At 52.8% G+C, this 22910-nt stretch overlaps 1 protein-coding gene across 1 annotated transcript in view; it reads right to left on the minus strand.

Moving 5' to 3' along the window:
- The window catches only part of DIS3L2 (DIS3 like 3'-5' exoribonuclease 2), a 373116-nt gene that overhangs the window by 17325 nt on the left and 332881 nt on the right, over nucleotides 1-22910 (minus strand). Inside the window, exon 14 of the mRNA XM_077757924.1 lies at nucleotides 22661-22740. Coding sequence (XP_077614050.1) covers nucleotides 22661-22740 — 80 coding nt within the window. The remainder of the gene's footprint in view (nucleotides 1-22660; nucleotides 22741-22910) is intronic.

Below are 22910 nucleotides of genomic sequence, written 5' to 3' on the forward strand. Positions count from 1 at the left end.
GCGGCCCACGGGCTGCCTCTCTCCCTGGGTGCGGCAATCTGCCCCCATCCGCCGAGCCCCGGTCATGCCAACCTCCTGTGTGTGCCCGGCCTGGGGCTGTGGGGAAGAGGGGCAGGTAGAGAGCACAGTGAGGATGTGCACTAGCATGGGGGCATGACTGGGGTGACCTGACTGTGACACCGCCACGGGACACCACCTGGGCACGCTGTGCGGGAGTTCGAGCCTCTGAAGTGGCACCTGTTGGGTGGATTCCTCAACACCTGAGCACGCTTTTATGCCTTGTGAGAAAAGCCGGGCATGAGCCACGATCCCAGCCAGGCCTGTGGGTGACATCGGCTTCCTCAAAGACAATACATCTTATAAAAGCTTTTTGACCCAAGGGTCTAGACCTGAGGGTCGTCCTGGAGCCAGAGCTTCCAGCCTTTAATGCTTAAGGCTGCCGGGGCCAGGGCAGGACCGCAGGTCTGCGGGTCCTCTGCTCTCTCCAGCCCAGGCAGGGGCCCAGGGCTCCATTATGCCTCTTAGCTCTCAGTGGGCACAAATCCTACACTCACACCGCAGCCTTGCGCTGGCTCCTGCACATTCTACCCCCAACTCCTCACGGGCCACTCATGCCTGTCCACACCAGCTTCTCTCTCTGGCTGGCTCACACGGCTCTGTTTACCTTAATCCCCAGGGCCTACGGTAGTACCAGGCATACAGTAATCACTCTCCAAATGGATGTTTTTTTCTGCAATTATCGATGCAAGACCAATACCTCCTATTTCTGTGGTGCTCTATGCTGTTTTCACAAGTCCTAGACCCCTCATTGCTCATCTGAGCAAAGGGAAGCTCAGACAGGCTAAGTGACTCCTCCAAGCTCACAGACCAAGGACACATATGCTCCGCCCACTGCCCTTTCCTCAGGTCATCCTGTGTCACCTGCCCCCTGAGGATCGGGCAGCGGGGTTCCCTTGGCAGTGCTGGAACGAGGGCTCTGCTGACAGTGGGGACTCAGTCCAGAGCCTGCCCCGAGGCCACACTGGTACGGGGGGAGGCGGGGGGGGAACAGCAAGCGGTGGTGGTCCACAGTCGTCCTTCCTCACTGTCAAGGGCTTCCTCTCCCTTCAGTAAGGGTTGTAGCAGCCACAGAGCCAAGGTCACTCATCCTGGCCTGGTGTTCTGCCTCCCCAGCAACCTCGGAGGGATGGAGCCTCTGCCCAGGGCTGCTGCGTGCCCGTGTCCCAAGGGACACTGGGCAGGGCCACACGTGTGGCCACCTGCAGGCCTGGCTCAGCTGGGACATTTCTTTAACCTTGGAAGTCTTATTTACAGCCCTGGCTTGGCCTCTGCCTCTTTCCTGCTCAGGGGGACAAAGGGCAGGAGCTGGAATTACCTGCACATCACCAGTTCCCTCAAGGAAATGCTTCCTCCCATCTGTAGCGGGGCGCAGGCCCCCTCCTGTGTCTCAGTGTTGGCACTGGATGAGAACATCTGTTTCCACTGCTTTAGCCCCCCTGGTCCCCACCCCCCACCCCCGGTCACTAACTAAAGGCTCAAAGATTCCGCCTATTTCATCTGCAACCTCCTTTTTGCTAATGTCCCTGCCCCACTGCCACCGAAGTGCGCTGGGCGCTGGTTCCGAAGGCGGGACCGAGCATTCCCTGCAGTGCCAGGGCCACCCTGACCCTCAGACGCCCCGCTCTGAGAGGCTGGCTCGGGAGCCGCCACTTGGCAAGCCTCCTACAAGCCTTTCTAGTCTGTCCCAAGAGAGTATTTTCACAATGAACTGTGAGTTGGGCAAAGAGTTCAGGCACTTGCCGTGCCTACCCTGGTGAGTTCCATACAGGCAGAAAAGTCTCCAACAGTCTTGTTGGTCAGTCCCTTGGCCAGTCGGACTGTAGTCTGGGACCTCGGAGGCGCTGGGCCCTGCGGGAGATGTGGCTTCTAGCATCACAGGCTCTGGCTCCTTTGGCTCCCCCACCAAGGCACGGGCGCATGGGCGCCGGGCACCCAGGCTCTGGGATGGCTCCTAGGCTCCTGCGATGCGCCCTCTGCCGGCCACGCCTTAGTGCGTCTCCGCTCAGTTGCACCTGAGTTTTCAAGGCTCTGAGTTTTTGCAACCGTCTTCACTGAGGCTGGTCTTCCTGTTTGGGGACCAGGCCTCCCCCGTCTCTATATCCCATGGCCAAGGGCACATGTAAGCACTAATAAAATGCTTAGGGAACAAACGAGGCATTTCAGAGGCGTGAATGGCTGGGTGCTCCAGAGAGAGCGAGGAGGGGAGAACGAGGCCTGTCTTTGGAGGTGGAAGGAGAGACAGCAGGAGGGCCTGGGGGTGGGTTACAGCTCCCGCAGCTTCCCTTCAGCTCCCCCATTCCCCAGGACAGCCGTGCGTGAGCTTGGCAGACAGAACCTAAGATGACTTCCGCCAGCCTAATGAGACACCCTGAATCTACTCTAATGCACTCCTGCCTGCCTGTAGGTGGTTATTGCTTAGATCCGACACAGGGTGATGGTGTGGCCAGGGCTCATTTGCTGGTCACCTGACAAATGAACACTCTTGTCCAAAGGCAGCCTGCCTCACTCTAAATATGAAACCAAGCAGAATAAAAGAAAATCTCTCCCCTCTGGGCTGTTTCCACTGAACTAACACTTGTCTTATCAGCCACTGGGATGTGGTATGTTGAGTCTGGCAGAGAGCCTCATGGGCCTCATGTGCTAAGCGACTTTTAAAATACTGACCCACCGTTTTATGAACTAGGCTCAGAGTGGTTTAAATGGATATGTTCCTGTCCGGAGCCTCTGGGCTTCCCCAGCATTACAATGTCTCTGCCAGGGCAACCTTCAGGGGACACTGAGGCACCGCTCTCCCTATGAAGGGGGTGGGGGCCGGCAAGGCAACTGCTGGGTTTCCTCCCCATCTACCCTCTGTCTCTGGGCCAATGAAAGCTCTCAGATACAGGCTGTGCGAGACTTCAGCCTTTTCCGGGTGCTACCCTCAACTTGACCTGAGACCCAAGGCCAGAACAATTTGCGTTAGGCCCTTTATCCCGCCAGGTAAGCCGGGTCAGCGGTAAGTCAGACGGTGAGGCCAGCAGATGTCGAAGCCTGACTGCACCCAATGGCCTCATGTTCCTGAGTCCATCTTGGGAAGCCCTGTTTATCCAGGACTGGGAGACGCTCTAAAAAAGTTGGGGGCCTGGGATGCTGATCAGATAGATCTCTGTGTCAGCATGGCCTTCTGGAAACTTCCTCACAGGTAGCTTAGGCCAGGCCTGGGCAGCCATTCATGACTGGGAGGACCAGTCTGCCCCATTTAGGCCTCTCTCAGGGTGAGAACTGCTCTTCCTAGGCCTCCCTGGCCTCAGCCGGACCGTCCCCATCTGGGAGGAGGCGCTGCCCAAAGCCCACGCAGTTCCCTGGCTACAGCTGCCTCCCCATGACCAGGCCATGACCTCCCCATGACCAGGCCTCTTGTCTCTCCTTGCAGCTAGCGGTGGGGCGGGGTGGGGGAGGGGGTAGTGACTGTGCTCCCTGATTAGTGGTGTCATGCCTGTCCACGTATAGTCCACAAATCTCTGTGAAACTCAAGCCCCGTTCCTCGTACATCACATTTGTGTCCTGCTGCTATCACTGCTTCATGGTCATCGGCAACAGCAGACACTGGGCGCTACGTCCACCGGGTCATCCTTGCGGGCAGTGTGCAGATCGCAGAGGTTCTTGTGCCAGCCTCACAGAGACTGGGCACTGCCCCTCGCTCCACGGCTGTCTGCTGGGAAGGGCCGTGGCCAGCCCTGCCGGGAGCAGTGGCTCTTACCCTGCTGAGTGCCCAGGCAGGCTGTGCCTACCCCCAGCGCTGAGGGTTCTGCGGAGGCGGCATGGCCACCGCATGCACCGGCTGGGGACAGAAGAAACCCAGCCCCGTGCTAGATCTCCCGGGGATACCGGAGAGGCGTCCGGGGTAGGGTGGGCACAACCCTTCTCCTTCTATCTGTAAGCGTCTCATTCCACTGAAGCCTGGCAAGAGAGGATGCAGCCCTGATGAACCAGGTCACCGGGGCCTGGCCAGCCTCTCCTCCCCTGGCTCCTGTCCCCCACTCTCAAGAACCTGCCCGCCCCCATGTGTGGGCTGGGCTTCACCAGACAGCATGCCCTTTCCCACACGGAGCGCGCACGTCACCGGAAGCCCGCTCTTCGCACCCTTTGCGCACTCTGTCATGGCCTCTGTCACGGCTCAAGAGTGTGGTTTGAGATGCCTGTCTTCCCCAGCGGACCCTAGCAGGTGTCCAATACAGTCTGCTGGCTTAGCAAAGGGAAGGTGTCTAGGTCTGGGCTGAAAACACTGGGAACTGGTTCTATAAGCCACGACGCACATGGGCAGGCCTTGGGAACCCTGCTCGCACGCTAGTAGGACATGACTGCCTGGCACGCAACATGACTCTGAATACACCGGTTTCCTGACAGTTCCTGGGGCCCCCCTGCTCTGGCCCATCTTTATCTGGCTCTGATGTGCTGGCCTGGGTGTGGGCGGGCGGCTTTGCTTCTAACCGGGCACAGCAGCAGCAACAGTCTCCCCTTGCCTGTTAAAGTCGAAAGGTAAAGGCAGGAGTTGTCCACGTGCCGCCTGGGCAACTTTAGGCAGGTTAACCTCTCTGGCCTCCACTACCGACCCCACAGAGCGTCTCTTGTGAGGATCAGAAGAGAGAAACTCTCTCAGGGCCTGGCATGCTGTTAAGAACTCCATAATATTAATGATTATTACCATGAAAACCTTAAGGTGACAAGAGTCTGGCGTCACTCAAAAAAAGAAATGTTAGGGACACAGAACACGAGGGTGGGGGAAGAGCAGGAACAGCGTGCTTCACAGAGATAGTCATGCAGCGTTTGCTGGGCAGAGAGAGCGTCGTTGCCCCTGGCCACGGAAGAGGAACACACACACACCCCACCCCCCATCAGAAGTTTCTTAGAGTCCTAAGCTGGTTGTTCCCTGGGGCTCGCACAGCAGTGCTCTTAGCACTGGGGGCAGTGGGTCCCTCAAAGGGCTGAGTAAGGCGGTTTCACAGGCACCCCCCCCCCTCTACCCCTAAGAACTTTCCCATCCCATTTGCAAGGAGTTCATGGGTCATGAAGCCAGAGGCAGAAGCTGCCTCCTGGGGTCACAACCGAGTACTGGATCTGAGAAGACCAGCGGGCACATAATCGACATAAGAGGCAAGTTTGATGACACCACTAGTTGGAAAATATGCCAGAAAAAAGGCTCAGAGGAGTGAAGGATTCCTTCACCTTCAGGAACAGAACACTGAGGAATTGGATGGTTTTTTTAGAAGATTTATGACTCAAAAGCTGGTGACCTGTTCCCTGGTGTTTCATGAACACTGAAGAAGTATGAGAGCAAACTCCCTGAGATGAAACCGGAGGGTGGCTGGCAGTGAGGCAGAGCCCCTAATGGGACAGGTGCACCAAATAATTCAGTTCATGCCTGATTTTAAAAGCACAACATCATCGTGCTTAATCTGGGACCCAACCACACGCGACCTTGAGTATTCAGGGCACGGGGCAGAACCAGGAAACAAGCGACAGAGCCTTGTGAGTGGCCGACACAGGGGCTGGAGCCCGGTGTCCAACGCGGCTCACAGGGATTCCCCCTGTGCTCCCCACCCAGAGCCTTCCCTCTATTTGAATGACACTTCTAACCACTCGACTCAGCACCCTGATCCCACACCCTCACGGGGCCTCACTCTTCTGGGCAGCACTGAAGTGACAACCTGCCCTGCCTGACACAGGCAGATGGGGTGGGGACCAGTAAGGCTGAGTGACAGCACGCAGCACTCGGGGCACTCAGTGTGGCAGAAAAGGGTACTGCGCAGTGTGGCAGACACCAAGGAAAGCACTTTTATATCACAATATAAACATGGTGGGCAATCCCACGCCATTAGAAAGGGCCCTGTTTACGTGCAGTTAACACTATTAAAGTGAACAGCAGGTGTAACAAATAAAACCAACTTTTGGTGTTTGCAAGGACAAATCTCTTTCGAGGTGAAAACTCAGTTCTATAGACTAGACCCTTGGGCTCCAGACTGCTCACACATTAAGGTACTTATCTAAAAGATCACAGCTGTGTTACACCCCAATGGGAAGACACCCCAGACGTGCAGTGTGACATGGCTCCCGGGACACAGAGAGCAGCACCCCCGCATTCATAGAAGGTGTGTGTGGTGCCCCTGCCTCACTGCCCAGTGCTCCTCGCAGCCCATCACAGGCTGATGCGAGTGAGGTCCTCACCCCCAGGAAACGCGCCACGTCCTCTGCCATGGCGGCCTGCTCTCCTGGCTGGTACTCACCCCCCATGACCGTCCTGGGCTTCGGGGGCCGATACCATGTCTCGCTCATCTTCCACCTGGAGCCTGGCCCGGCAGCGCCCGGCAGGTCCTTGGGGCAGACGTGGGGTCACATGAGGTTGGCCTGGGGGCAGCTCCTGGTCAGAGAGGGGGGTGCGATCTGGGTCTCAGTGAGGCCATGCTGGGCTGGCTTCTCTGAGCAATTGGCCACTTCCCGTCACATGCCTCAATGGCCAGGAGCTGGGACCTTGCTCTGAGTCACTCTGTTAGATCTTTCCTCACCTGGGCACCCGCCACAGGAGCAGTGTGCTCAGAAGGGAGCATAAATCATATTCAATTCCTCTTCAATAAGTGCAGCAGCCTCTAAGTGATTTATATCAGTTGATGGCCTTTGTCGTCAAGCACAGCAAGTCCTTCAGGCTCTGGAAGCTTCCTGCCCAACCGCTGAGAAAAAGCCACAAAGCCCTGGAGAGCTGGGGAGTGGCAGTGAAGACAGATCAGGAACACTTCCCCATGGAGAGCACCGCCAAGAGCTGAGCAAGCCAAGCACGTTCTGGTTACCTGCCAGGCAGCTGCAGGAGGCGACAGCCATGGGTACCTTTCTGTAGGCTCGGAGCCAGCGTGCAATCCTGTGGCTTGGTTTCTGTAGGGGCTAACCTCCCTGAGAGCATCTCAGGCCTCTGCGGCCTGGGCCTGGGCTCTGGACTTCCGTGGACCCAGGAGAAGGTGTTTATGCAGACACACTTGCTACTCTAAGTGCCCAGAGGTGCCCTAGAGTCGGGTGCGGCAGAGTAGCACGGTGGGAGCTGGAGGTCATGTGCCACGTGCCAGGGACTAAGTGGGCCTCTTCATCAAACCGGGGACTGGCCTGCACATCACCAGCCTCTTCTAGAACCCCCTGAAGTCTTGGAAAGGGACTGGCCTCCTTGGGTTTAAAAACTGCCCGGTTGAGCTATCAGCTCAAAAAGCTCGCCTTAGAGGTGAAAGGGCAGTCTTCTCTCCAGGGATGCAGAGAAGGAGACCCAAGTTGTGCTAGAGAATTCTGAAAAAGGTATGGATGCAGAGAAAACAAATATGCTAAGTCCCTGTTCCGGGTCATAGCGTGTCACCACATGCTAGAAGGCATTTGGAAAAACAACCACTGCAGGGCCCCCAGTCACACTGGACGGCGGCGGCCCCACAGGCCTCTGAGTATGGCGAGGCTGAAGTCCGCGGCAGACGGGGAGTACAGGGAAAGGCAGCGTTGTACAAAGGACACTGAACTCAAGAAGGAGAAAAGGCTGTTTGCTTAATGTAACCCTGTGTTAAATCAACCACAGGAACATTTACTCTCTTTTATGAGGTCTTGGAGAGTTTCAAAGTAGTTTTGAGAGTTCTTGGTGTCCTAGAATTTTCTGTCTTGTGGGGAGATCTCGTGGATCATTCTTGGTACTTATTTGGACATAAAGGAGGGGTGTGAGAATAACGGGGGCACTCACACTGAGCAGGCTGGACCCAGGGAGCCCTTGCCAGCCCCGGGGCCGGTTTGGCTTTGGGTCTCTACCCTCCCTGCTCTCTTCCTCGCTCTCTGCACATCTGAGCAGAGAAAGATTCTGCGTCTCTGTGTGAGATTTGCAGTCCTCAAATTGGGACGGCTGACACTTCGTAAAGGGCTTCAGCAGGCAGTTTGACCCCACAAGCCGAGCTGCCTGACTGGGAGGAAAGGCCTCGGTCCCCACCTCCCATTCCCTGGCATTGGACAAGAGCTCACGTGGCAGAAGCCAGGGAAGGCCTGGGCCTGCTGGGTGGCTCCACCAGGTGGCTGAGGACACCTGCAGCCCTCAGGGTCTCAGGCAAGCAGGGAGGGCGCCTGTCAGTGTGAGACTCCCGGCTGCCCCAGTTTGTGTTCGTGGCAACGGAGGTCGGAGAAAGGAGAGATGGGGCAGATGGCAGTGATGTGACAAGATTCAGAGAAGCAGAAAGAAAAGATGTTAAATATCCCTGTGAGGCGGTGTAAGCATGCTTCTCTTGGAAATCTGTGACAGAAGTGCTATTTTTGTGACCTCGGGGGTTTCACATTCAGTATTCTACCAGGCAAAGTGGGAGAGGTAACAACAGCCCGGGCTTTGGGTCTGACGCATCTGTTTGCATCCCTGGTCAGCGGTGGGTCCTTCTGTAAAATGGACCAGGCAAAACTTTCCTCGCAAAGTTAAAACGAGACGTGGTCTTGCGGCAAACATTGAGTCTCTGCTCCCTTCACCTAGCTCCTGGCCTCCAGACCGCCACTGCCACATGTTAAACCTAGAAGTATTTCCAAACTGAAGGCTCCTCTAGGGGAAAAGGAAAATCAAATGTGTACTAAAGGGAATTGCAGTGTGAGTTTTCACAATCTCTGGTGAGTCTGTGGTAAAGACTCTCTGAAAACTTAACAGAAGACCATGGGGGAAAGGAAGGGGAAAAATAGTTACAAACAGAGAGGGAGGGAGGCAAACCATCAGAGACTTAAATACAGAGAACGAACTGAGGGTGGATGGGGGGTGGGAGAGAGGGGAGAATGGGTGATGGGCATGGAGGAGGGCACTTGTTGGGTGCACTGGGTGTTGTATGTAAGCGACGAACCACAGGAATCTACCCCCAAAACCAAGAGCACACTTTACACACTATATGTTAGCCAATCTGACAATAAGTTATATTACAGAAAAACAGAAAAACTCCTCTCTCTGAGACCAGGGTCAAGGCATGGACACCTGCTATCATGACTTCCATGAAACACGGTACAGTGCAATATAATGTAAGAAAAAAAATACATGGTATGAGAATCAGGAAGGAAAAGTAAAACTGTCACTACTTGCGGATGACATGAATGGGTATATAAAAAATAAAAAAGGATTTATAAACAAATTACTCAGGTTTAGTAATAAATTTAGCAAGACCACTGGGTACAGGGTCAATACAAATAAGTCGTACTTCCATACATCAGCAACAAGGAAAAAAGGAAATTTATAAAAAACATTTAAAACACTGACAAATATCAAAGACCTAGGAGTAACCTAACACAAGATGAGTAAGACTTCTACATGGAAAATTATAAGACAATATTGAGAAAAATGAAAGAAGATATAAAGAACAGGATATACCACGTTTGTGGAGTAGAAGACTCGGTATCTTAAAAGTACCGTAAAATCCCCAGTGGATTTGTGGATGCGAAGCATCTCAGTACAAATCCCGACAAGTTCGTGTGCCTGCGTGTGACAGCTGGCAATTGGATTCTAACATTTATGTGGAAATGGAAAGGGCCAAGAACAGCCCGGGGGCCTTCATAGAAGAGGACAAGGTGGAATGTCTGGCTTTACTGAAGAGCAAGACTTTTACCCAAGGTGCAATAATGAAGACGGGGTGGCACTGGCACAAGAGTAGAGGTTCACAGCCGTGAAATGAAACCACGTTTCATGCGTTTATGGATCCTCTGCTTCTGACAAGAGTGGCGCTGTGGGTCAGTGGGGAAAGTCTTTTCAATGAAAGATGCTGGGTCAATTAGATAAACATGTGGGGAAAATGAAACTTCCCATACCATATTCAAAAACCAATTCTGATTACATTAGAGAGGTCAAACGCCACATTAGAGAGGGTAACGCCACAGAGCTTCTAGAAAGCAATGCAGGGAAATTCTGATGGTGAATTTTGTGTCAACTTGACTGGCCGGGGAACGCCCAGCTTAAACATTATTTCTAGCCTGTCCATGAGGGTGTTTTCTGGCATGTTTATACGCATCTGAGTCACTGGAGTCAGTAAAACAGACCACCCTCCCACCTGTGCAGGGGTGAATAGAACAAAAGGCAGAGGAAGGAGGAATTCATGCCTTGCCCCCCTGCTTGAGGAGGGCATCTTATCTCTTCTCCTGTCCTCAGGCTGGAATGGACACCATTGACTTTCCTGGCTTTCAGACCTTCGGACTCCACTAGGTTACCACCAGTTTTCCCCGTGCTCCAGCTAGTAGACGGCAGATCACGGGCCTTCTCCGCCTCCACTATCACATAGCTCATTCTTCATAACAAATCTCATTTTATATCAGTATCAATATAAATATATTGATATAAGTAGGAATATAATATATTGATTCTGGTTCCCTGGAGAACCCCAATACAAATAAGTCTTTTGATACAGGTTTCTTAAATAGGATGTAAAAGAATTAACAATAAAGAAAAAGATTGCTATGTTGAACGATATTGAAACGTTCACTAAATTTCAACACGGAGATTATAAGAGCAGTTACTTAGTAGAAGGTATTTGCAACATGTATAACCAACAAAGGACTCATAATCCAAATAGACAACAATAAATCAACAAGAAAAACAGAAAACCCAGTAGAAAAATAGGCATGGAGTTTGGAAAGGCGCTCTGCTGAACGGCCGATAAACGTGAAATCTGGTTCACGGCTAGTGTGTTAAACGGATGCGGCCACTTGGGAAAACTGTCTGGCAGTGTCCACTAAAGGGGCTGTTTTTTCTGTGATTCAGCACCTTTACTCGTAGGTATATCCTCAAGAGAAATGCATGCGTGTAATCACTGAAAACATGTACAAGCAGAATGATTTATAATAACCCCGAATGGAAACAACCCAACATTGACTGAATTCACACAGACTGACAACTCGTGATGGATTCATACAAGGTAAAGTCTTCCAGCGATGAAAATGCAAGGACACACTAAGATGAGGCAACAAAGAGGAATTCTCACAAACATAATGCTGAAAGGAAAAACCAGACACGGAGGAGAGTATACTCAACGATTCCATTCATACAAAGTTCAAGGCCAGGCTAAATGAATCTACAGCGTTAGAAGTTATGATGTGGATTCCTTTTGGGAGGAGAGGAGGGCAGGCGGGAGCTCCCAGGTCCTGAAATGTTCAATTTCTTGACTTGTGTAATGCTTACGTGGGGTTGCTCATTTCTAATGCTCCTCTGATCCAGGTTAACACGATTTGAGTCCACTTCGTATGCACGTCATAGTTCCAAAAAAAGTTTCACAAGTGAATTTATTGTAAAAAATCTATTTTTACTATTTCCAGTGTGCCATGGTGGATGAAACCAGCAGAGTGGATATTAAGTCTCCCTCCACATTGAGAAATGGATTAGCGCATGCACGTGCACGCGACCAGGTCTGCGCAATCTCCCCACTGTGGCTGGCTCCCACCTTTTCTCACTCTGATCAGTTCTGGTCTTAGACAGCCAGCATGAACCAGGGAGCTAGTGATTTCTATCAGGGCTGAGCACCCTGGCCCAGTAGTATGGGAAACCTCTGCTCAGGCAATGCAATCCTCTAAAGCAGGACATCAGGCTCCCTCCCTCCCCAGCTCTCTCAGTAGCTGAAGAAAGGGTGCTGACTCACCACAGCTGATTATGAGCTTCTCCCTGTCCTGGCCACCTGTGGGTTGCATTACATCTGTGGGAGATGGGGTGACTGTAACCCAGGGGTAATATAAGCAGGCCAGGAGGCAGGCACTCTGACCAAGGCCTTGCTCACCGCCACTGACCCGAGGACGGTCCAGCATCACTCTGTGAAGCTGCTCCAGGTCCTGCCTTGGCCATGCATCACGTGGCTGAGGTGGTATCCCCGGGGGAAGGCTGCCGGCTCTACCCCTTGTTTATAGCTTGACCTTGGGCAGGTCCCCGCTCAGGGAATCGGTTTCCCTCTCAGTAAAATGGAGTGTTCATCCTGCCTTCCATTTCTGTAGGGAAGTCTGAAGTCAAACGAACGCTGCACTTGGACATCCAGGGTGTCGTTGCTGTGTGGAGGGAGGTGGCGGGAGGGACCGGTGAGCCACCCGCCACCTCTCTGCATGGTGTGGAAGGGAGAGAAGCCATCCCCCACCCATCACCATCTTGATGACAGCAGCTTAAGCAGAAGCTACACCTGCGTTGCGCGCATGCCTGACCCTGAAGGCCGTGATGGGAAATGGTGAGCTCACACCTGCACTGGGCATGGCCAACTCCAGCGTGCACGCTACAGCTGCGGGCCTGCGCCCATGAGGTCACTCCTGGCACTCCCCTCTGGTTACAACACCTCCAACTCCCCTCCTCTCCCTCAATTTCCAGCTCCCCTTTCTCCTAAGTGAGGGCTTCAGGGGAACAAGAAAGGCTTCTTCAGTCAGAGTGGGCAGTGTTGGTGGGAGGTCTGGGGTCTCTCAGGTAATGTCACAGCTTAGCCTGAGGAACTGGCATCGGGTCCAAGGTGCAGACACAAAGTGTCATTTCCAAGGCATTGGGAAGTGTTGGTGTTGGTCTGAAGTTGTCAGGGCTGCTGGGAAATACCCCCTCTGCTGATTTGAGGTGAAGGAAGAGAACCAGACCCCAGCAGAGGGAAATGAATTCGGCTCGGCGTTTTAGCCAGGAGCCCCTGCTCTCTCGCCTGCCCCAGTGTGGCAGCTGTGAAGAGGCGCCTCTCAGACCTCCTGCCACAAGAGCATAAGTTGCCTTATAGCTGGGCTGCAGCCGCCCCGAACCCACCACTGCACTGGTGCTGAGCCCCGCTTCCCATGGGCTGCTGCCAGCCTGCAGCTGTGACTCCTCCAACCCAGCAACTCCAGCTTGGTGACTTGGCATAGACCCGGCTGCAGCCCGAGACTCTCCCTAGGCGCCCTTCTCTCTCCCCCTCCCCCATGGGGGTTGGACCTGCGTGGGGGTCTGGAGACTCCCTTCCTGCCCTCTCCTGCCTTCTTTCCTCCTACCAATGCTGCCCTGGCACCTGTTGTCGGCAGATCGGAACTAACACGAGCGGTACTGCAGTGGGCGTGGGAAAACAGACCGAAAGAGAGAGTCTGGGGACTGCTTACTCATTACCGGGCAGGCAAAGGGGCTGCTCTTCTGAGTGCTGTATGGGGCATGGAGGGTGCCTGGCACAAAATGGTGGCTCGACTGCTCACAGAGTTGCCAATGGTGACCTGGGAAAAAGCTTTTGCTTGACTTTGTGTCAACTCAAGCATTTGAAAGCCTGGGAGATGTGGTGTCTACCAGGACTGTGAAGTGGGCTGGTGACTGTGAGGTGTGCTGATGCCCAGCACAAGGACAATGACAGACTGAGTGCCCTCAACAAGCAGTTAAAGGTGTAGTGGAACAGCCAGAGGGGCCTCTTTGGCAGCTGGCAAAAAGGTGGCCCACTCTTCCCTCAGAAGCTAGCAATGGCCCCGTGCTGGAAGACACGCAGGGGTCCTCCTCTCTCCCCGGGAGTGTGTCCTACTCTCTTTCCGGGCTGCCAGGCCCCTGACTAGGATTAAATGCTAGGGATGACGGATGTACTGGGCCTGATAAGGGAGGAAAGAGATTATACACGAAGAGTAAGAATTAGCCAGCAGGATTTGAAGGGCTTGACCAAAGGGGCCAGGAGATAAGAGAAGATGAACAAGCCTTCACGGGCTTTGGGTATTTCATGGGAGTATAATTTAGTACCTTGGCAAAGACCCCAGGGGGTGGGTCACACTTGCTCCTGGGGTGGTCCTGAATGACGTGGAAAGGCATGGACTGCCCTGGCGACAGCAGAGGAAGGAAGAGAGAGGCTGAGGGAAGGGGCCGCGCAGAAGACCCAGGGGGGCCCACGTTCCACGGGAGCGCCTGTGTGACACTCCTTTAGCAGGGTCCCCAGCACCGCACCGGTGACGGGGACGCCAGATCACTAAGGAGTTTGTTGGTAGCATTCCTCTGTAGACCAGAGAGGACAGCAGGGGAGGCAATCGCAGAGCTGGGCTCATTAACACTCATCGGGACGATGGGGCCTGAGGCTCTGGAGGTCAGGGGTAACGAGGCCTGGGCCCCTCTGAACCCCCAGGGGCAGCTCCTGCCAGGATTCTTTAGACAGTGTGCAGGGGCCAGCAGATGAGAGGGGCGGTCATGTCAGGGGGGTGGCGGGGAAGGGAGGGATAATCCACCCAGATTGGAGGAGGGGCAGGCAAGGGGGTGTGCGGAGCTCTGGGGACTTCCTGGTGCTCCCTCGCCCCACTGTGAACAGACGTACAGACGTACGTGCCAACGCTGGCTCGATGAGGATACGACAGCCAAGGGCTCAGAAACCTCATGATGCAGGTTTGGGTCAAACCACCAGCTAAGCTGCCAAGACCTGCCGAGGCGCTGGCTGAGGGGTGAGAAGAATTTGGTAGGGACGGTGGGGGAGAAGGGGGGAGCCAGCGGGGGCCCCAAGTCCCACTCTGGTAATGGAGGCAGCTTGTACCACCTGTTTCTCCTGCGTGAGCGCCTCCTTGGGAAGAGAGGCCTGCGGGAGCCACGGGGGGAGTTGCTCCCCACCATGGGGGGCGGAGGCAGATCCGTGCAGTGCGTGGGCTGGGCTGGGGCTGCCACGAGAAGGCCCAGGTCACACCGAGTGCAGCAGGGGTCGCAGGGAAGGACGGCTCCCATGGGGTCTGAGATTCCTCCAATACACAGCAGCAGCTCAGGCTGCTCCACTGGCCGGGCTGAGCCTCTGCCTGCTGGCCCTCCTTTCCTCCCCCTCCTCCAACTCCCTATATGTTTCTCACACCTTCATCTTGTCTGGGAGGCTACTGGTCAGTGGACCTGAGCTGTCCCGGCATGTCCTCCATGATGAAAACAAGACAGTAGAAAGAGACTCTCAGCGTGGCGCTGAGCTCTGCCCGCCGGGTCCGCCCTGACTGCGGAGAGTGTCGGGAGAGTGAGGATGCTGGGCAGGCCGGTCCCCCCGGGCAGACCAGCATGTCAGGGGGCCCTCAGGTTCAGAAAGTACTATGTGTCCAGGGGCTGGGGGAAAGTAGCCAGGTGGGCCGGCAAGGGTCCTGGGGTCCTGCCTCGGCCCTGGCTGTTGCCAGAAAGGCCAGTGGCCTGAGTGATGAGGTGCCCATGGGGGACAGGGAGCAGAGGATGCGAGGACCAGCGTTGCCCTCCCTTCTGGAAGGCGGCAGTGCTGCTGTCCCTCTTCAGCTGAGGAAAAGCACTCCTGCGGGGAAGCTTCCTCGGGCACCTCTAGGTGGTGGCTATCTGATACGGGTTTCAAGGTGCCAAAGTGAGTCATCTAGCTAGTGAGGAAAAACAGAAGATTTAGTTTCATTAGATTAGCAAACTAAGCTGTCCCACCGGCTGTGGGTGTCAAGGCTGAGCCACGGGGAGGAAAGGGCACCACAAAGCGACAGCCCGGGTCTGCCAGGGCCCAGGGCATGAGCTGCGCAGGCGGGTACAAGGGTGAACACTGCGCCCGATAACTGTTTACACATACACATTCATGCGTCACCTCATCCTGCTCTCCCCCAACCCTGAGATGTGCCGTCATCTTCATGTTCCTAATGGGGAGGCTGCGTCCCACAGGGACAATGACCTGCCCTGGAGAATGACTGGCCAAACTCAGAACTGTGGTGACAAGTCAGGAGTTCCTTCTGTCAGACCAGTCTCCACTCCCCCGGGGTCCGCAGGGATGGGAAATCCCAGAACTTCCCAGAACGAGAGCGTCTAGGGCATATCTGCCAAGGAGAGGCTAGAACCGGATCCCCCTCCCCCCCCAAGATTTATGTTGTGGAGAGAAAGGCAGGTGGTGTGAAGGCACAGCATGGGCCATGGAATCGGCCTAGCACTGGGGTAAAATGCAGGCTCTGCTCTTGACCACAGTGTGACCTTGAGCAATTTAACGCCCCCCTCTTTTTAAAATCTGTAAAATTATGAAAATAAGACCCGTCTTGAATGGTTTTGGAACTAAAAACAACCCAAGTGTGCCCAGAGCCCCGAGCTGGTGATTTGTGGGCATTTAGGGGCTGGTAACTCCTACCACCACCATGCTGCACAGATCAGACCCCCGGGAGGCCATGGGCAAAGGGTCTGGCATAGTTAATGCTCTTCGTAATTATGACTCTGCCTCACCATCCAAGCAAAAAATGGAGGCAGTTGTTGTAAGTAACTATAATCTATTATATTTACAGAGTTAAATCAAATTTTTGCAGCTTTTCTTCTACATGTTAGTTCTTCAGAATTCACAAACTATCCAATAAGACAGTTATCTGATAAGATCAGTTTTCTCTGATGTCATGAGTAATTTATCCTTATCCTAATCCTACAACAGATAAAAACACAAAGGCTGGAAAGAGATTTGACTTCCTCGTATCCAGGTTCCTTCTCGAAAAGACTGTTAGGTGTCCCCCCCACCCCGCCCCCCGACTCTCTTCATCAAGAATGCTGCCAGGTACTGGGCTAAGTGATGGGGGCACTGAAACAAGCAAAACAAGGCCCCGCCCTTACAAGGACCCAGCCCAGTGGAGGCGTTCAGACCAGTGCCTGAGCCGTACTGGACTGTGCTGGATGCTGAAGTGGAACCAGATGAGTGAGGCGTGGGACCGGGGAGAAGGGACATTGGCCTGAGCCTTTAGTGATGGTTGTTAGGGCTGGGACAGCTTCACGGAACAAGTGATACTCAGCTGAGAGTGGAAGGAGAGAGAGAGGTTCCCCAGATGGGTGGGAAAAGGGCTGTGGGAAAGAGTGGGGTTCTAGAAAAAAGGAACAGCGTGGTCGCAGAGGCCTATTGCACGAGAGATGCGAGGTGGCCTGGTCGAGGTGGGGTATAGGGCACGCTGGAGCAGGCAAGTGCCCGATGGCACAGCTATCTTGCTGGTGATGGAGGCTCAGCCCCTTCCACGAGGCCAAGAGCCTCTGAGGGTCATGTGAGTGTCCGTTCAACTCTGTAGCCTCAGGGGCCATTACTATACTGGTACCTAGCAGAAGCTCTCAAAATGCTTGCTGAATGAGTACTCAGATTCACATTTTAGAAAGTTCATTCAGACTTTTGGTTCTGACAAGATGGTAGCCTGAACTGATGTGGGCCTCATTCCCACCACAAACACAGACAAATGATGGATGGAATATATGAGAATAATTCAAATATAAAACTAAGCATGAGAGAATCACGGGAAAATTCCCAGGTACCTGAGGACACAAAGCCAAAGCCAGAACCTTTATCATGGCAACTGAGGCTGGGATTACCAAACCCTGGTATAGTTATAGGAGCTGGGATTTTATGGCCCACAGGAGGTGGAAGACCAGGCCAGGGACCTGGAACTGAGAGCCTTGCAGAAGGCCAGGGATCCAGTGGAGAAACGGGCACCCTCCTACACTGTTGGTGGGAATGCAAACTGGTGCAGCCCCTTTGGAAAACAGTGTGGAGGTTCCTCAAAAAATTAACAATAGAACTCTCCTATGACCCAGTAATAGCAGTGCTAGGAATTTACCCCAGGGATACAGAAATGCTGATGCATAGGGGCACATGGACCCCAATGTTCACAGCAGCACTTTCAACAATAGCCAAAACATGGAAAGAGCCTAAGTGTCCATCAGCAGACGAATGGATCAAGAAGATGTGGTTTATCTACACGATGGAATACTACATGGCATGAGAAAGAATGAAATCTGGCCATGTGTAGCAACATGGATGGACCTTGAGGGTGTTATGCTGAGCGAAATAATTCAGGCAGAGAAGGACAAATACCATATGTTTGCACATATAGGAGGATTAGGAGGAACTTAACGGAGGACCGTGGGGGAGAAGAAGGGGGGAAATAGTTGGGGAGAGGGAGACAGGCAAACCATGAAAGACTCTTGAATGCTGAGAACAAATTGAAGACTGGTGGGAGTGGTGGGGAAGTGGGGGGAGATGGGTATAAAATATTTGTAAAAAAAAAAAAAAAAAAAGGCCAGGGATCCAGAAAGGGCTACTGGTCACGAAATAGGGCCCAGGAAGAGAGGAACATCTGCGTGTGGTGTGGGGCAGAGGTTTGTCTGCAGGAAGGAGACCCCAAGCCTGCACTGCTTGTGGGTGAGGAGGCTGTATACACACCACCCAGGCTCTGGGAACCCTGAGCCAAGAGGTTCACACCAAACTGGCCGGGCCTCTGGAACTCGGGGTCCTGGCAGAACAAATGCCAAAGTGATGAAAACACACATCCATGGCCCATCGGTTCCCACAGTGGAAACAACCCCTGCTTAAGACAGTCTCCTGATACAGAATGAAACACCACCACGAACCATCGTGAAGGTGAGGCTTCAGACCCAACGTGTGGGAGAATCGGTACCCTTAAAACTAGAAATAATCGAATACTTGAAAGAGGCAATAAGGATAAACAAATGAAGAGATGAAAGGCACAGAAACCATAATAAAACCTAGGATACTAAAAAACAAAAAACAAAAAACAACAGGCTGATTTTTAAAAGCTCTGAACAGAATTTCTAAAAATTAAAAATAAAAATGAAACCGAATTTGGAAGGCGTCTTAAATGGGTGATTATGAAGAGCTACAAGGAGACTGGTAAACTCACGGATGTTTTCGAGAAGTGCCAGAATACAGCACTGGCAGAAAAGGAGATGCGAAAAAGAGTAATATGGCATAATAAAATGGCAGGCTTCTCACCCGAGTTCTAGAAGGAGAGGCTGGAGAGAATCAAGGAGATAGCAGAGAAGAGTTCCTGAATGGAAAGAATGACACTGAATCCCCAGCAACACAGTAAAGACCAATCTACTCTTAGACTGAACGCAGTAAAACTGCGGAACCCCGAAGACAAAAATAAGGTCTCAAAAGCGACCAGAACAAAAAGCTGCAAAGGAGACAGGCACCTGTGTGGTGCTCCGAAGTCCCACAGCACTTGACTAACCACCCCCTGCCCATCACCGGTGGGGCTGCCATGCGGTCTGCTGCTTACACAAACCCCTCGAGGTGGTGGGGCAGGACCAAGTCACCCCGTTTGTGCCTGGTGCCTAGCACTACACGTGGTATGCAGCAGGGGCCTAAGGAATGCATAACTGAGCTCTCATGAAGCACTTATGCGCCCTTTTGGGTCTGTTCTGTTCCGTGAAAAGATCTCCAAACCCCAGTTTGAGAAACACAACTGCCAATCAGTCCCGGATTCACTGGATTGCATATTAAAGGCAGTGAAACTTTCTGCAACAGGAAAAAAGAAGGTGGTCCTCAGGTCCATGGTGGTGACCGGTAGCACCTGTGGGGGTCAGGATGGAGGGGAGGCTTCACACCTCTCAGGGGCAGCTTTGAACAGCTTCTGGGAGGTTGATGGGATAATCTGAGTGAAGAGCTTTACTCATCTAACCTCAGGCACAATAGGACAGCTTCTTTTTCCTGATAACCTCGGAGCTTTGGGAATGTTTATGAGAACTATGCCCTGCAGCTCAAGAAGAAGCAGGGTCCAAGTCTGGCCAGATATGGACAAGTCCCAGGGCCTGTCCTCCTTGGAGCCCCGTGGCAAGTATGAGTCCCTTTATGCAGATGGAGAACGGGATGACATCAAGCCCCAGATTGGGGCTACCAGGATGTTCCAGAGAAGGAAGCTGATAAGAGTGTCCAGAGAAAATAAAAGCAGAGTGCTTATTTTCAAGGGCCACTCCATTAAAAACATTTTTTTAAAATGTTTATGTATTTATTTTGAGAGAGAGAACATGAGTACAAGCGTCATGTGGAGGGGTGGAGAGAGAGACAGAGAGGGAGAGAGAATCCCAAGCAGGCTCTGCACTGTGCGGAGCCCAACGTGGGGCTCCATCTCATGAACTGAACCGTGAGATCATGATCAGAGCCAGAATCAAGAGTCGGATGTTAAACCGACGGAGCCACCCAGGTGCCCCAGGGCTGCTCCATTTGAAAGGAAATACCACGGGGAGAAATGTCCTACAGCCTCCAGACTCACAGCGCCTTTTTCACAGACAGACGGAATTTGGCAGAGAGGAATACTAAAATGACTATGAATTATACTGTGGGGCAATCCCACATAGAAGTAGTAGTTTCAATAATTAATTGTACCTAACAAATCTCCAGACACCAAGCTAATTTCTTTCACATACAGCACCTCATCTCTCTGCTGCTCTAGCCTTCATGTTACTGCCTGAGGCAACATGGGCCCCTCAGGGCGTGGGGCGAAATATCCTCACTTCCTGAACACCACTGTTATGCCAACAGCGGGATTGAGGCACTCTAGGGGAAATGACGCTAAAAGTGAACAGAGAAACACAGGGCAGGGCCTAGGGGAGAGGAGAAAGTCACAGTCAAGTTCACGGGATTCCACATGCTTCAACTCACAAATCACGCATGGGGAGAGGGGTCTGACTTTAGACAGAGTGCGTCGCACAGAGCCGAGGGCTGTCAAAGACATGTGCGCCAGCCCCTTCCCTACCCAGTACTCTGTTAACTGTAGCCACAGCTCGTGGACGCGGCCCTGCCGGCACTGGGAAAAGAGAACAGGATGGAAGTCATGACATACACTTTCTGTTTGGGGAGGAGAGGCAACTGACACTTCCTGTGGCCACTTTATATGACAGGCTGTGATGATGTCTTTACCATGTCATTCCAGGCCCCAGGACGATCATTCCCCCAGTTATGGCAGAAGGTATCATTAGTTCCACTGTTCTCAACAGAACCGGAGGCTCAGACCTTAAGAAATTTGTCCACAAATTGAGAATGAACCCCTCAGACTGCCTCCAAGACAAACCGGACAGACTCGCAGAGAGGCGTCGCTAGACATTTGATGGCCACAGTTCCTGGGTCATGGCTGCTATCTGCTTTCCTACACAAATGCTTTCTTTTACACATCTCAGGGGGCCAAAGCTGATCAATATTTACACCCCCTAAATTCTCCTCTTTCATGTTGACTCTGAAAATATGCTAGGAGTTGGGGATTAGGCCAAGAAACAGAACCAGGCCATTTTCTCCTCTCTGCTCCAAACACTCCCTCAGTTGTGGCTGTCAATACACCTTTGAGTTGCTAAGACATGACCTTAAAGGAAGGAAGGCCAGTGTCATCCTCCTGCTGGACAAAAATGCTGCCAACCTTTTTCCCAAAGAGGAGGAAGTCAGGCCAGAAGCAGAGTCTGTAAACCTTCTGGGCCAAGAGATGGGTGTGCATGGACGAGGCTGCCACCCAGCAAGCACCGGCCCGGGGGGCACAGGCTGGCATGGACAGCAGCGTATGGCTGACATTTCTCTTACTCCCCGGCGACGCTCATACCTGCCACCAAGGGGCTCATTTCAGTTGTCCCCACCAGTCCCTGGACCCGAGAAGCCCAGCCCCGCTTCTCTGATGAATGAACCACTGTGAAAAGCTGTGATGGTATTTCTGACAAAATGGCCTAGAAACCCTAGGACTCCAGAAACTGCCACCCAGGACGGCAAACGGTGGGGTAGAAAGTGCTTGGTCAACCTTTCCTAAATGATGAACTTGGTAGGAACTGAGGGGGTGGCATCCTCTAAAGATAAATCACAAGCAAGAATAATGCCTTGACAGCAACGCGAACAGAGAGTTGGTCATGAAGGCACCCGGTAACCCATTTTCCACCCATAACAGAGGGAGTCTTCTTCAGGAAGACCCAAGCTTCTCTTCTGGAACGGAAAGTATAGTTCCACTGGCACGTGCCCGTTCAACTCCTTCCATTGGGTAAAATTAAATAGCCTAGATATTTAAACAATTAGCCCTCGAGTCCAGGTTGAGACTGTTCTTGCCATTGACTGGGGTTTCCAAAAGCAGCAACGTGGGACAACTGTTCGTCTGTTCCCTTCCTGGACTCAGTGTGATCGTGCTGACTCTTCCTCACACAGCTGTGGCGCGTGCCCATGAGCAAGTTATGTTCCCTAGACTTCAGCTTCTGCAATACGACAATGATAACAAGGAACGAGACCTCTTCCAGTTGCTATGAGGATGGAAAGGGATGATGTAATATCTGCAGTAGTGTGCCTGACGCATGGGAAGTGGGTGCTCGCTGGTAGCTGCCGTCACTGTCTGTCGTCATCACTGTCATCATTGTCATCATCGGGTACTCGCCACCACTTTCCCCGTCTCACAGACAAAACTACATGGTCAGGGAGGCAGTCTGCGGGGAAGTGGAGAGGTGCTGTAAAAATATGCCGGGTGCCACCTTGCTAATAATAAGATCCCCAACTTAGATCTCTGTAGGGACCCAGAAATCCCCCAATTTTAAAATCCACAGGGTAGGCTAACACAATAAAACCTATCCACTTATGTGGACGGAACCACAGCAAAAGCCAAAGTCACACCGTGAACCAAATTAGCAAGCACATCATTGGAGAGTGAGTGGGGGTGGGGGGTGGGAGAGGAAAGCTGGAGCCGGGGAAGGAAGGTCTGCTTCTCCATAAACGTCTAGCACATCCCCTACGAGTCCTTCAGCTCCCGTCTTTAGGAGCTTGACAGCTTTTACAGGAGATACACTTTTGTGCCAGCTATTTTCCAGTAGAGTCCCCCAAGGTGTGATTCTCTTCCTGACAATCCCTTTGTAGGAGCGGCCCAGTGTAAGCCAGCCGCAAGGCACTGCCTCTCTAGGACAGTGAGGTGACCCTCCTTCCCCCGAGCGGCTTACTTGTTGCTGTCGCGGTACTCGTAGATGTGACATCCTTGAGGCAATCCGGTCTCATGATCCAGAGTGAAAGCAAGCTTTAGCTGGAGAGAGAGAGAAGCAAAAAACAATTAAGTCTAGGCAGCATGTTTTATTCATTCTGACAGGTGAAATGAAAAAGAAAAAAAAAATCAAGCAAAATCACATTCCCTCCATCTGACATGTCATGGAGATTCCAGGCCTGCCATCTCTGGGAAGAGCCGTGCCTTATGGG

This window comes from Crocuta crocuta, unplaced genomic scaffold (genome assembly GCF_008692635.1).
Source record: "Crocuta crocuta isolate KB4526 unplaced genomic scaffold, BGI_CrCroc_1.0 scaffold290, whole genome shotgun sequence".
NCBI lineage: Eukaryota > Metazoa > Chordata > Mammalia > Carnivora > Hyaenidae > Crocuta > Crocuta crocuta.